Raw genomic sequence first — 15,149 nt, forward strand, 5'->3', positions numbered from 1 at the left:
TGACACCTGCTGATCTTTTATTTCGGACTCCGGTGTAGTTCGTTTCAAGAACCAACCTCAATCTGACCGGACTGCATGAGGCACTGTGCTTTGATGGATTAAACAAGCTACTGTAGCCAGTCACGCAGTGCATTATGGGTAGGATTGTCGGCCTTTAACTACCACAAAGGCAGCCTGAGGAATCGTGGACAGACGTTGCAGTTGCTCATAGAGATTTGGTCAGATGACTTTATAAGGTCACAACTTTCAACAGCAAACAGGAACACCGAAATGTAGCCTACTCGCTCGGATTAACACGCGCCTTCTCCTGAACTGTCTCGATGAGCGCCTACATGAAGTCATTATTTTACAGCGGCAGTTGCGCCTCATTTTCAAACAGTGATCAATTCAAACTTTACAAAAACCAATGTGCAGAGCCGACATCTATCAGTGTCGTCGCCTGTCTGTTTAGAAATTGTAAAGTGTCTTTGGAGCAACCACAGCCAATCAGGAGTCAACTAGTCTTTGCTTACTTCAGGGATTACTACCACAAGAAATTCTGACCAACTAGAGAGCATTCTCCAAGTGCATCACACATGTTGGTCCGCTTGTAAATGCCCCCCAGTGTGAACACAGACTAAACTGTAGGTCATTATGGAACCAACTGGGCCATGATTCAGACCAGAGCCCACTGACAATAGGTGTGCAGCAAAAAGGTAACTTCTGGCTGGCTGGAAGACAATGCTCAAAAGTGCCAAACAGAAGGTGTAAAGCGGAAGTTCACAAACCAGTTGGTGACATAACAATGACTATCTCTGCATTGAACAATTAGGAAGTAAGTAAATGGCTGCTACAGTTTCCTGTTCTATCTCTGAATCCTTAAAATCCCTTCACAGATGAATAGTTTTTGAACATTTTACAGGTTTTTTTTATGGGCAATTTTAAAGATTAATTTAGCAGAAATAAAAGATATCCTAAAACAGAATGAAGTCAAACTCCCTCTGCGGTTCGTTGTTTTCCGTACTGTGAGTCCCAAACATTTTTCATTCAGAATTTTTTAAGTGAACCCCTCCTAGTCTAATCGTTAGCCCTGTAACCATGTGGGGGAATAGAGACGGCCCCGCCAACTCAGGGACGCTTGTTAGTTAAAGGCAGGGTTGGTAATTTTCTAAAACTAGCATGATTTTGAAAGTAGCATTCCCTCAGTGCTTCGTCTGCACCCCCTCCCCCTCCCCTCTGTGCGCCCTCTAAAGCCACGCCCCCTCACTTAAAAGCACGAGTGTCGTTGCTCCAGAAGCGGACCTCAGCTCAAGCTTTGAGTGTGGGCTAGAGCACACAAGAGATAGAGAGCGAGCAGGGAGACAGGGAGGCGTCTGATTGGTTCATCAGATTGGTACCTCGTGGCAGACATTGGTCAAAGTTTTTACAGACTTACAAACTGATACAGATGATGGATTTTCTTTGTTCCTTTTTCAGAGAACATGAGTTATTAATTTCTGTCAGGACATAAAGACAATTTCAACCAAAATCTTAAAAAGTGGATCTGGAGAAAATTACCAACCCTGACTTTAAGGCATGGCGGCAGAAGTTCATCGAGTTCAAGAGTACAATTCAAGGAGAACCAAAATAATTTCCAAACTGGATATAAGACTTTTTTACTTAAGAAGGAAAGAAATGAGAAATGAATCAACTTTTGCTGCGTATCTGAATGAATATCAGTCGTTGAAATGGTTGCAGTTGGTCAGAACACTAAAGGAGGGGTGGTGGAGGAGGAGGGGAGGCGGTGCGCTGAAAGGACAGCTTTGTTTTGGGATTGAGAGACTGGTGCTGAAGTGCAACATTTACTGGACCCCTTCTCTAAAAGTCGCATATTAAACCTTTAAGCATATACCTGAAACATACTGCTTCATGCAATAGACTGTTGTATGAAACCAGCGGTGAGTCTGTGTTCAGCAGTCAGTTACTGTACCTAAAAACCTCTGACAGAGAGGAGATAACTATCTATTAAAATATCAATTACCGGAAAGACGATACCGATGTTTGTTTCACGACTCCTTTCGATGTCAGACTCCCACCATGCAGACATTTTCCTCTCATGTTTGACAATGAAAACAAGTACGACACTCTGGCAGAAATCGATGTAGACACAAGGTGAGATTCTTTTATGAAGTTACTACCTATCCTACGTGCATCCTCAAGGCGTGTTTTACCCTGATGATGTTTTTTAAAAGGACACATCAACCCTCTTTGACAAATACACCAGAAATGTGTAACAACAATCTTTAGAGAGTAAGGTGTTAAGTGTTTTTCTTCTGAATACAGAATACAAAAAACTTGATAAAAACTGAATAAGCAGCCTTAAATCAATGATGAAACAACAATGTCTTACATTCAGAAAAAGACAAATTTACATTCTGTATTTGACATGAGCTGTAGCTTGCAGTATTTCTATCATTAAGGTTTAACCCATGTTTGTTGTTCTGTAGAAGTGCAGAAAACATAATTATCTGCAGTGCTCACCTGTTCGCGTCGCAGCTCGTGTGTGTCTGTGACCCACTTCCTTTTTCAGCGTTCACATCAGGAAGGACTGATGAGAAGAGGGAGGAAGAAGAGCTGCACACTGACACTATTGAGATCATGACTCATTATTTACATGTCAACAGGAAGGACACGCGGACACACACACACACACACACACACACACACACACAGATGCTTTAAAGAGTAATATATATTGCAAAATACACTTTACCAAGGTTTTCTAACTCTAACATGTGTCTCTAGTCCGTCTACAAACCCCCCAATGATGAGAAAAGTCCATCCTCTCCGTCTTCTGCCTGCTCCACTTTTCAGAAAATGTGTTCTCAAACAGGCCGTTTGAAGATTTTCCCTTCATGACATCACAAAGGGCAGTAGCCCCTCCCCCAGGTGGGTGACACTCCCACAGCTAGGTGTTTGTTCTGCCCTCTGAGTCTGCCTTCTCACTGTAAACAATAGGACATGGAGCGAGAAAGCACTGATTACACCCAAGTCCTTCCAGAGAGGGGGCGTGGTCAGACACAGCTCATTTACATATTTAAAGGTACAGACACAGAAACAGCCTGTTCTGAGCAGGGCTGAAATAGATGGGTTTATAGACATGATCAAATACAGGATCAGAGAGGATTTAGAACAAGAAACTTCACACACATGTTTTGGGGAGATCTGAGACTTATTTACACTGAAGAAGAAGAAGAAGAAGAGGAGGATATGTGACCTTTAAAGCTTTTCCAATAGGGGACCCCACAAATGTTCCCTATCTGTTTAGTTTCTTGTAGTTTTTAATTATTGTCATTTTCAGTTTTATTTTGTTACCTACCCTTGTCTCTGTGTTTCAGATCCTGCTCCTCATTTTTCCCGCTTTGCGTGTCAGCCCCGCCCTGATTAAACTCACCTGCATCTTGTTGTCCCCTGATTGCCTGTGTATTTAATCCCTTTGTGTCCTCCCTCATGTTTTTTCGCCTGCCTGTGCACTGAATGGGACTGAATGAACCTGTCACATATGCGGCTGAACCCAAATGCAGACCAACAGGTAAGGTGTCAAAAATAACTTTATTTAGAAACGTGCAGGAGGGAGGTGTCCAGGGCTGGGGGTGAGGCAGTCAGCTGGAGGTAACTGGCTGGCAGGCTTTGTTGTCAGTGATGCAGAATTGGAAGAAGAAGGTCCTGCAACGAAACAAACTCTTCAGGTATTTAACAAGGCTAAACTGGAGCTGGGCGTGTGACTTAACAAACCATGAATGGCACAACGACTGACTGTTGGTGCAGGGCTCTTGTAGGTTAAGTTGATTAAAGATGCAATGCAGGTGAGCAAACCTCATGCAAACTGAAGTCATGGAGCAGGTACTGTGACAGAACCTTCATTTTGTACTCTACCTGTGGAGCCTTGCTTTTGAATTGCTTTTACCTATTTATGGAACGTATGATTTAATGTGAGTCTAATTGGTGTGAAGGTTTTTATGGTGTTTGAGCCTCTAACCAAAGGTCATTGTCTGCCACAAGCTTTTTGAATCTCGAATCTTAAAGATGGGACTTCAATCAGCTTGTCCCCGTTTGGTGAATATATAATTAAACCAAAGTCCCCAGTGAGATGGGTACATAAGTATACACATACACACATAGTCAAAATAGCTTGCTGAAAGCTGCAACATACATTACATTAATAATAGCTTTTATCAGATTTTCAAAAAGTCCCCTTCACAATCAACCGATATCAGCATTATGTCAATATTAAAGAAGCAATATGTAACTCTGACACCTAGTGTTTAAATTGGGTACTGCGGTCCAAATTCAAAACATTGTAGAGCGCTGTCTACACACACAAAAAGGGCTGTTCCATTTAACAAAAAGAAGGATGTTGTCAGAGATATTAAATTGAGTTACAGGAACATCTTTATTATTTGCGTCTTATTGAGGAAGTTTACCTTTAAGGGGTTCTACCCTAACTGATACAGTAACATGGAACAGATACAGGAAATCTTTCTTACCAAAGGCCATAACTCTGTACAACAGCTCACCTCATGCGAGCAGAGAACTGTCATCATGATAATATCTGTCTCTCCATACTGTCATCTGTTCTGCACATGTTACATTCACAAATTATCCCTGCACTCATGTTCACTTCATTTGTCTGTCTACTCACAGTTATATTGAATAGTTTCTGCTGATGATGTCTCCACTCCTGCACTTTAACTTATGTATCACTGATTGCACATCTCCCTATGTCAATACATTTACGTCTACCTCCAGCAAAGTATGTTGTATTTAATCTTTTCTTAATAAAGACTAGTAATGCTTAGTTAAATACTGGATGTATATATTCTCATTCTTAGTTTTGATATCTTTAGTGCTTATTTACTTTGTATTTAATATTTATTGTGTTTTTTACTCATATTGTGTGTTTGGATAACCTGCTGCTCTAACGCCACAATTTCCCAGTTTGGGTTCAATAAAGTAATTCTATTCTGAGGAGTTACAGTAAGTCACAATCATGTTAATTCACTGCCCTCAACTAGTCCAATGATAAAACAACACCATCTGCTCTTGTCTTTATAATTTCTTTTTGCACAGATGACTAACTTCAGTGTGTTTATATATTCATGACATTACATCACCCTCTGGTGGTCACAGTGTGTTGTTATATTGCAATCTTTTTAAAACTTTTACAGGAAGTGTCAGTGTTTGTTGTGCCTACCTATAAACTAGGTACAGTTGATCCTTTTTTATTTACTCATGTGTTTCCTTTATTTCTGTAAAGCTACATAATATGACCTCCAAGGGCATTGAAATACTTCTTTGAATTCAAGTCAATTCACTGCAACATTTGTTTTCAAAAGCATGAGAGGAGATCTACTATTCTCACGTTCACCATGAACTATGCTGTGGTGTCGGACACATCGGAAAAACAAGCTTCTGAGTTGTAAAATGCACATGAACACCTGCTGAAGTCGGAACAACAACTCGGAAAGGAATAAGGTGCCCGACTTGCCGTCAGAATCGTCATGGCGGGCAAAATATGTTTTTTTTTGCACATCAACTTTTTGCTCAAATATAATTTAACAGTAACATTTCACTGATCATCTTCGTAGCATCAGTGCTTTTTTGTGCTGTTGTTATAACTTTCCGAACTGAAATCACGTGAATTCATTTTATGTATTTTGATTTTACCAAGCAGCAGCCTCTGGTTTTGAAAAAAGTGAAGCCTGTGTGTAAGTATAAAAGTTTGCAGTTCAGAGTCTGGCGTCCTGCAAATGCCAAGAAATTCCCTTTAAAATGTCCACATTACGCAGCAGAAATAAACACGTTTATTTTTTCATTATTCCACACTGTGTACTGTGACAGCCCTGGCCATGGTGTTTTGCATGGTGCTGTTGTTGTTTTGGCATCATCTGGTGGTTGGTGGTGGCATGCCTGCTGGTTGTTGGGAGACCCGCCCACCTACCTGGGGATTGCACATGGGCTTCACCTGAGTAGCAGGGCATATAAGACAGGCTGCCACAGCTTTCTGCCTTTCTTCCTCTGGACAGCCCAGACTAACTACCTTCTGCCCTTGTATATTTGTGTTGTTTGGAATACACTATACCTTAGAAGCAAGTTGACTGTGTGGACCTCCATTGAATGTTAGGGCCTACACGAACTGGTCGTAACAAATGGGGGCTCGCCTGGGATAACAACAACAAATCTGTAAGTTGATTGTTTTGTAGTGATTTAGAAAAAGTTGGTTGGAGCTCCAAACTTTGAGAAACCCTTTAAAATTCAGGTGGATGCAAGTGGAGTTGGTGCCGGAGCGGTACTGCTGCAGGAAGGAAAGGGGGCTATCGATCGTCCAGTCAACTTATTCTCCCGTAAACTCAAGCGTCACCAGCTAAATTACTCAGTTGTAGAGAAGGAGACGTAAAGCTACAGGCTGTTAGTTGATGCATATTCTTTAGGTACACGTGACAGTAAGAAGAATCTCCTAAACGTTACATTGAAACCTGCAGCAGCTGAAACAGAGTATAGTCTGTTAAACGACGTTAGAGTCCAGTCGTCCAGTACACTTTGAAATTAATAGTATCTTGTTTCAATCTGTCATGGTGGTCCGACTGCAGACATGAGACTGTAAGGTTGTTCTTTAATGAGCACACTTCTGTCACCTTACTATGACATGAGCAAGCAAAAACCTAATTTGCAACGGAAAAAACAGAACTTCTGTTTCATATGTTAAAACCTGCGAATTACCCAATGAAACCCACAGATCTATTTTAGCGTCAGCTAGAAATCAAGATGTTGTCATCAAACCAACAATAAAATGGTAGCATACTTTAATGAACATGAAGTGCACTGTCTAAAAGCAGGGCACAAAATGTAACCGGATGTGTCTGACTATCTTTTGCTAGAATCTGGGCACTAAGGAAGCTGCATCACTACCAGAGATATGAAACCACTCCTACTGGCTGTGGCTGTTGTTTTAAAGCTCAGGTAGTGTCCCTCCTCTTGATCCAAAGCCAACAACTAGCTGATCTGTGGCACTGGAGAGGGCTTTGATGGCTTGACCACAAACCTTGATGTACTTAAGGAGCCTGGTGGTGGAACTGCCCACAAAGACTCTGCAGCTGACCTCAACAGGGCAGAGCCTTCCTTTCCAGCCATCTTGCTCAGCGTCGGCTGCCAGCTCGGCAAGTGTTGTCCCTTACCTAAAAATTCTCCTTTATGTTCAGATATCTGTTTTTATAGAGATTCAAATAAAGGTGCTTTATGTCTTTTGCGTCCTGACAAGTCCTACCTGTTTGCTGCGATGTAACCCATGAACAGGATGCTGGCGTACATGTTCAGGTAAAACGCAGAGGCGCCAAAGTTGCAGTAGACCCTGAACAAGGTGATTGAGCGGCTGGAGAAGTGGCTGATTCTTAAGGGGAGGCAGAGGGTGATTAGGTAGTCTGCAGCTGCCAGGTTCTTCAGGTAGATGGTCACACTGTTTGATGTCTGCTGCTGGGCGCTGCAGAAGTAAAACCTCAGGGTGAATCCGTTGAGGACTAAACCCACCTAAGGAGGGAAAGGACTATATTGTTTTCCCAACACAGCTCAGACATAGAAAGATGAAATCTGAATATTTGAGACTCACCAGAAACACCAGACTGTAGACCACAGTGAAGTAAATACGGCCCGGCGTGTCAATTTCTTCACAGTGACCATTTGTCTGGTTGTTTTCTGAGGACAGGTTGAGGGACGGGGTCATTCTGATTTCTGTCATGGTTCGGGATGATCTCAGACAGATTCTGAAAATGGTGCAAACGTCATCAGACTGGGTTCACAAGTTTGTTTAAGCAAAGAGGAAAATGGCACATCACGAACAGACACGTGTAAACTAAAGTACTGAACAGGAAACCAAGGTTCACATTTATCAGATGTAAAAACAGTCATTGCTTTAAACCGATTCTTCAAAACCTGACTCTCTGAAGAGGAACAGCTCCCTAAAAATAAACCTGAAATAATGATAATCTTGTATCCTGTATTGTGCTACAGATCTTCTCAGTCTGGAATGCAGCTGTGAGACTGACTCTCTTAGTTCATTTTCAATGTCCATGTTTCATCTGTATGTTTTATTTTTGTGGATGCATCTGCAGAAAAAACTCTCACACACGATGTGGCAAAAGGAAGACTTGATCACCCAGTTTGACACCTCTGACAGAGAGGAGCAATATGTGTTATGATCATCAGAACACAAGTTTAAATAAAGACCCAACTGAGAAAAAAACATTTGCTGAATATTTATCTATTTAGTATTTGAAACAAAACCGAACATCCAAAACTGATATTTAGGAGTATGTGTAAGTATCTTTTAGAGATAAAACCTTAAATATGAATACAGAGTGTGTTTAAAAAGATGGAGACAGCAAAGAGGAAATAACACATTAATTTACATGTATAACAGTGGTACACTATTGTCACACAGATAATATCTTTCATCAAGTTCCTACATTTTGAACATAAACATGCAGCCTAAAGGTATGAGTTTTATCCTGAGGATGTTAAAACATAAAACATGCCAAACATTCCTATGGTGGCAAGTAAAAAAGCGATTACTAAATGTTGGCTTCAGAGGAACCCTCCTACCATGAGACTCTTGAGGAACATTGTGAATTCCATCAGTTTTATGGAAAAAATGCGGCTTCAAAAGGAGAAGGGAGAAGAATATTGGAGAAAATGGGATTTATACAAAGATAAAGAGTGGTAAATATATATTTTTTCATTAGAATGCACCATCCATTATGTACTGTACCTGTGCCTTTTACATTCTTGTATGTGATCTTATTCATACTGTTTTGCCCAAGTCCTCACTTGTTCTGTGTTTCTTGTAAAACAAACATGAAAAATAAAGTATATAAAAAAAAGTACTGCATCTTGCATACATTACATTCTGTATCTGACTTGAGATGTAACTTACAGTACAATAGGTGCAGTAGTAGTAATAGTAGTAACTGACAAATGAATTACCTGCAGTGCTCAGTTTGTGTGTCCGAGGGACTCTGTGATTTACCTCCTTCAGAAGAGACTGATGAGATACAAAGGAGGAAGAAGAGCTGCACCCACACACTGACGTGGTTACACACACACACACACACACACACACACACACACACACACACACACACACACACACACACTCAAATACGTTACAGTGTGTGGCCTCCAGAGGACAGTAAAACATGCCTTTGTATTTTGCTAGAGTCCATAATGGAACTCAATTGAACTGCGCCGTGATAAAACAATGTCAGCATCTGTATTTTCAAACTGTGAATCATGCTAAGGTGGTCTGGGACAGTGTATGTAAACCTAAAGGTATTTTTGGTGGTCACCTTAATATTAGAAGCTTTCTGCCCAAAATAGACCAAATACAGAACCTGCTTGTGGACTCAAACTTGGACTTTTTATGTCTCACTGGCTTCGAAGTGACATACCATCCAACCTCATAAACATTCCAGGATACACTTGCTTTAGGAAAGACAGATTAACGGGGAGAGGAAGGGGGGTTCTGATATACATTCGAGATCATTTTAGAGGTACAGAAATACAGCTGGACTGTAATCTTGAATGCCTGGGGGTGAATGTTATTCTGTCACCACAAATTAATTTTAATGTAATTGTTTTGTATAACCCGCCTTCACTTGATGTACGTTTTTATGATGAACTGAAAAAACTGCTCATAATATCGAATTGTTCCTCTGAATCAATTCTGCTTAGGGACTACAATATAAACTGGATGGATAAAGTTGCTAAACGAAAACTGAAAACACTGGCTACAAAATTTAATTATAACCAAATAATAGATAAACCTATTAGAATAATGAAGACAAGTAAAAGTCTAATTGACCTTGTTTTCACAAACAGGACAGACAGAATAACTAGAATTTACAATCTGATCACAGGCCTATCAGATCATAATATGACACTAGTGGTTAGGAAGCTGACTAAGAAAAGAATGGTTCATCATGCTAAAAAGGACACTAAATCCATTAAATCAGGCATCCCAAATCAGAAAAGGGCAGAATTTGAAAGGGACTTGATGCAAATGGCTGGTCCACAGTAACAGAAACACATAACGTGGACAAATGCTGTGATAATTTTACAACAGCTATCACTGGATTAATTGACAAACACACTAAAACATGGAAGGGCAGACCAAGAACAAACTCGCTCCCATGGTTTAGTCAAGACCTTTGGCAATTAATGAAAAGATGTGACTTTGCTCTTACAAAATGTCTTATCTCTAAAACTAACACTGATCATTTAATTTATACTGGCTTAAGAAACAAAGTTGTAGCTGAACTACGCAGGGCTAAGATGAATTATTTTTCAAAGCTTATTGAAGAGTCCAAAGGCAATAGCTCTGCACTGTTTTTTGTTTCTTTTTTCTGTTTTTTTGTTTATTTGCACATTTTTGCACAGCAAGAGTCAAACAGAAAATTAAAACTAATAAGAAATAAAACACATGTGCAGGTGAGGTAGAAACCCATGAGGGCTTATCTCAAAACCTCACTTTAACAGATTAAACAAAGTTAAAATAAAATACAGTAAAAATAACAAAGTAAGAATATTTAATATCACAAATAAAATGTACCCGATTGAAAATGACATACAAACATTGAAAACATAAAAATAGAGCAAAACAGGACATACAGTATGTAGACAATATAACAAAATCAGGACAATTCACTATTCACTACAAATCTTTCTGACGTCAACACATTTGAGTCTCAATTTGTATCTAGAAAAAGACAAAAAATCATCAAGTAAATAAAGATGCGTGTTCCATAATTTGACTCCACCTGTGTCTTATTGAGTCCTCGAGATGTACGACACATTGGTAGGTAGAGGTTATTGGTTTGTCTAGTTGAGTAATAGTTCACTTGAGAATTAAAAATTAAAAATGCTTTAAAGCTTTCTGGCAAGTTTGCACTCTTGTATTTAACTTTAAAAATAAAGCTACTTATTTGAAGAATATTAATATCAAAGATTGTAAAATATGTTACACTTCAGAAAAAGAGGGGAGGTTGCATCACAGGACTTGGAAAAAGTTGCCATTCTGACAAAACGTTTCTGGAGTAATAGAATTTTATGAAGATATGTTTGGAAAGTGGTGGCCCATACAATATTACAATAAGTAAGATACGGATATATTAGGCTGTAATATAATGTTGAGATACAAGAAGAGTGTAAAAAACCACAAATTCAAAACAATAATCCCCAGAGATTTTGTAACTTTACTACAGACAAAGCTGATGTGATCTTTCCATGTAAGTTTCTCATCAATTAAGATCCCTAAGAATCTTGTTGATGTTACTTTAGTCATTTCTTCATCATTTATATACAACTTCACCATTTCAGAGTTGTATTTCATTTTTCCAGCAAATATCATGAAGTTAGATTTTTTCACATTTAATGCCAACTTTTTTTTTTAAACCATTTTGAATATGCAAGAAGGCCATTATTTACTTCATTCATGAGTTCTGACAAATTTTTATTGGAGACAAGTAAATTAGTATCATCTGCAAATAACACTGAGCATATTGTGTTTGATACTGTTTCAAGATCGTTAATGTATATGAGAAACAGTAACGGCTCTAAAATGGACCCTTGTGGGACCCCACACTGCATCATAGTTCTCTCAGACTCTACACCATTTATGTTGACATACTGCTGTCTGTTATATACATAATTACTGAGCCACTTCAGGACATTTCCATTAAATCCATATCTATATAGTTTAGCTAGTAAAATTTCATGATTTACAGCATCGGATGCTTTAGAGAGATCCAGAAAAATACCACATGTAGTTCACTTCACTGGTTAACATGTAAACCGTACAGCAGATGATCAATTTCACTTTTTGTTTCTTGTCCGTTCACTTATATACGTAATGACACGTTCCCCGACTCTCGCTCACCCGTATAGCTCTCTCTCCCTCTCACGTTCGCAGACCCACAGTTATCTTTTAATGCATGTTTTTGACATTATGAGGGAGAGAGGCTTAAAATATAATAATATTGGTAAGGCATACTTATTTCTTGTCATGGGACTGGAAAATCAGGAACTGGACCCAAGTGCAGTAAATAAAAATATTTATTTAAACAAAAACTTACTTTCTTGAAAAGACGAAATGCAGAGGTAGCCACGAGGAATCACTGGGAGCACAAGGAAAACATCTGACATAACTACAAATGACAATGAACTGACACAGAGGGGAAGAAACACAGAGACTGAAGATAAAGATAAACTTTATTGATCCCCGTGGGGGAAATTTGTGCTTTACAGCAGCTCCAGAAAACAGGGGACGGGAATACAATTATTAAAAATAAAAATAGAAGTTAAAATCAAATCAAACATATTTACATCAGTTAAATATAAAAATACAATAATGTAAAATTACACAGTAACTACACAGGAAAGAGTTATTGTTATTAATAAAACACACAGTGTGTAGCATGAGGTGGTGATGCTGTTAAAGAGTCTGATTAAACAGTCTGACTGCAGATGGGATGAACGAGCTGCGGTAGCGCTCTGTCTTGCAGGGTGGGTGTCTGAGTCTGCTGCTGAAGGAGCTGCTCAGGGCCCCCACAGTGGGGGGGTGAGAGGGGTTGTCCATGATGGATGTCAGCTTCACTAACATCCTCCTCTCACCCACCTCCTCTACAGAGTCCAGAGGACAGTCTAAGACAGAACTGGCCCTCCTGACCAGTCTGTTCAGTCTCTTCCTGTCTCTCTCTCTGTGCTCCCTCCTCCCCAGCAGACCACTGCATAGAAAAGTGCAGACGCCACCACAGTGTCATAAAAAGTCTGTAGCAGAGTCCTGCACACTCCAAAGGACCTCAGTCGTCTCAGCAGGTGAAGTCGACTTTGGCCCTTCTTGTACAGGACGTCTGTGTTGTGGGACCAGTCCAGTTTGTTGTTGAGGTGAACACCCAGGTATTTGTACGTCTCCACCCTCTCGATGTCCAAGCCCTGGATGTTCAGCGGTGCAGTGTGGGGTGACTTTCTGCGGAAGTCAATCACCATGTCCTTTGTCTTGCTGGCGTTGAGCTGAAGGTGGTTGAGCTCACTCCAGTCGATAAAGTCCATGATGACCTGCCTGTACTCCTGCTCGCTCCCCTTAGACACACACCCCACGATGGCTGTGTCATCGGAGAACTTCTGCAGGTGGCAGCTCCCAGAGTTGTAACAGAAGTCCGAGGTGTACAGGGTGAAGAGAAAAGGGGAGAGAACTGTCCCCTGAGGGGCCCCTGTACTGCAGACCACCACGTCAGACTCACAGTCCTGAAGCCTCACGTACTGTGGTCTGTTGGTGAGGTAGTCTGATGCAGCCAGGTGACGGTCCACTCCCGCCCTCTCTAGCTTCCCCCTGAGCAGTGCAGGCTGGATGGTGTTAAAGGCACTGGAGACCCTCACAGTGCTGCCGGTGTTCTCCAGGTGAGTCCAGGATCTCTGCAGCAGGTAGGTGACGGCTCCAGATTAGAAGTCACCAGGGGGCGGAGGTTGTTGAGGATGATCCTCTCCATGGTCTTCATCAGGTGAGAGGTGAGGGCCACAGGTCTGAAGTGGTTAGGCTCCCTGGGGTGAGATGTCTTTGGGACTGGCACCACAGAGTCAGGACCCTCTCCAGTCTCAGGCTCAGGCTGAAGATGTGCAGAAGGACCTCACAGAGCTGGTCTGCACAGTCCTTCAGGAGTCTGGAGCTGATGCCGTCGGGACCTGTGGCCTTCCTCGCCTTGATCTTCCTCAGCTGACTTCTCACCTGATCAGCTGTTATGGAGAGACCGCCGGAGGAAGAGGAGGAGGAGGGGGTTGTTGGGGGGTCGTCTGAGGAGGAGGAGAGGGCTGTTGAGGAGGGTGGCAGGGTACTCAGGGTACTCAGATGGAGTGTCTGAGAAGCAGGCTGGTCTGCACTCTGGTGGGTGGGGGTGGGGTTGGGAGCAGAATCAAATCTGTTGAAGAACAGATTCAGTTAATTTGCCCACTCCCTGTCTCCTGCTTCAGGGCCCCTCCCACGACCTCTGCTGTGACCTGAGATGTTATTCAGGCCCCTCCAGACTTCTCTTGTATTTTTATGTTGTAATTGCTCCTCCATCTTTGCCCGGTAGCTCGCTTTCCCCTCCTTGATTTTTTTCTTGAGCTCCTTCTGCACCCTCCTCAGCTCCTCTCTATCTCCAGATCTAAAAACCCTCTTCTTTTCATTGAGCAGGGTTTTCAGCTCAGGGGTCACCCAGGGTTTGTTGTTGGAGAAACACTGTATTTTTTTGGTGGGTACAGTGTTCTCAACACAGAAGTTTATGTAATCTGTGATACAGTGGGTTAAACCGTCGATGTCCTCCCCGTGTGGGCTGCACAGCACCTCCCAGTCAGTGGTGTCGAAGCAGTCCTGCAGCGCCTCAGTGGCCTCCTTAGACCACTTCTTCACATACCTGGTTGTGGGTTTTTTTTTTTTTTACCATAGGTATGTAAATGAGCTGCAGTCTCACCAGGTTGTGGTCTGAGCGGCCCAGGCCTCAGGTGTTTTCTTTCTTTATCGGTCTTTAGGGAAAGTGGTGTTAGGTAGGGAAAGGTCCATGTGAAGGTGCAATGGGTCGACCAGCCTGACTTTGGACAATTTTTTTGTTTTATTTCTGAGGATTTAAGTGTATGCATTTATATATCATCCTATAAAGTTTTCAGAACCCTTTTCTTTTTAATTGGTTTGGAGTACTATATGTGGTTGCCTGGGGCAGAGGGACCGTGAGAGAGTTTTCCTGTCTAGATTGTTTGATGGATAAAAAAGAAAGAAGGCTACCAGATGGGTTTTTCACTCTCACACTCCACAAAATTTACTATATTGCTAAGGTTAAGCATGGACAGAAGGGTATATCATAAGTATTCTGTGTGTGTTATTATGTGATTCTTATGAGGCCAATTAACATCATAATTGTATAATTTTTCCCTTTTTCAAGACTTTTGTCTCAAAGGGGGGAAAAATGAGGTATCTGAAATATCTGGGACATAGGTTAACTCCTCTCAGGGTGTGGAGACCACATCTGGAAAGTGTTTGTATCTGAGACCTGTGTGTTGCCCTTTGAGTTAATGAGATACATAAATCTAAGACAGAAACCCCCACAGTTGGA

The 15,149-nt window shown here is 41.2% G+C and overlaps 1 protein-coding gene across 1 annotated transcript; it reads right to left on the minus strand.

Moving 5' to 3' along the window:
- Window positions 1-6,699: 6,699 nt before the first annotated feature.
- Window positions 6,700-9,099, minus strand: LOC132980910 (probable G-protein coupled receptor 34). Its single transcript, XM_061047287.1, has 3 exons — window positions 8,995-9,099; window positions 7,622-7,775; window positions 6,700-7,542 (listed from the first exon to the last, which is right to left on the minus strand). Exons 2-3 carry the CDS (start codon window positions 7,748-7,750, stop codon window positions 7,279-7,281), a joined length of 393 nt encoding a protein of 130 aa, XP_060903270.1. The 5' UTR covers window positions 7,751-7,775; window positions 8,995-9,099; the 3' UTR covers window positions 6,700-7,278.
- Window positions 9,100-15,149: the final 6,050 nt, after the last annotated feature.

The sequence above is a fragment of the Labrus mixtus genome, chromosome 9 (assembly GCF_963584025.1).
Source record: "Labrus mixtus chromosome 9, fLabMix1.1, whole genome shotgun sequence".
Classification (NCBI taxonomy): Eukaryota; Metazoa; Chordata; class Actinopteri; order Labriformes; family Labridae; genus Labrus; species Labrus mixtus.

Bases quoted from the DNA above. Each gene is read 5' to 3' on its own strand.
- LOC132980910 (XM_061047287.1), bottom strand. From the start codon at position 7,750: ATGACAGAAATCAGAATGACCCCGTCCCTCAACCTGTCCTCAGAAAAC. The intron at 7,543-7,621 runs GTGAGTCTCAAA...TTCCCTCCTTAG, and splicing joins TCTACAGTCTGGTGTTTCTG to GTGGGTTTAGTCCTCAACGG.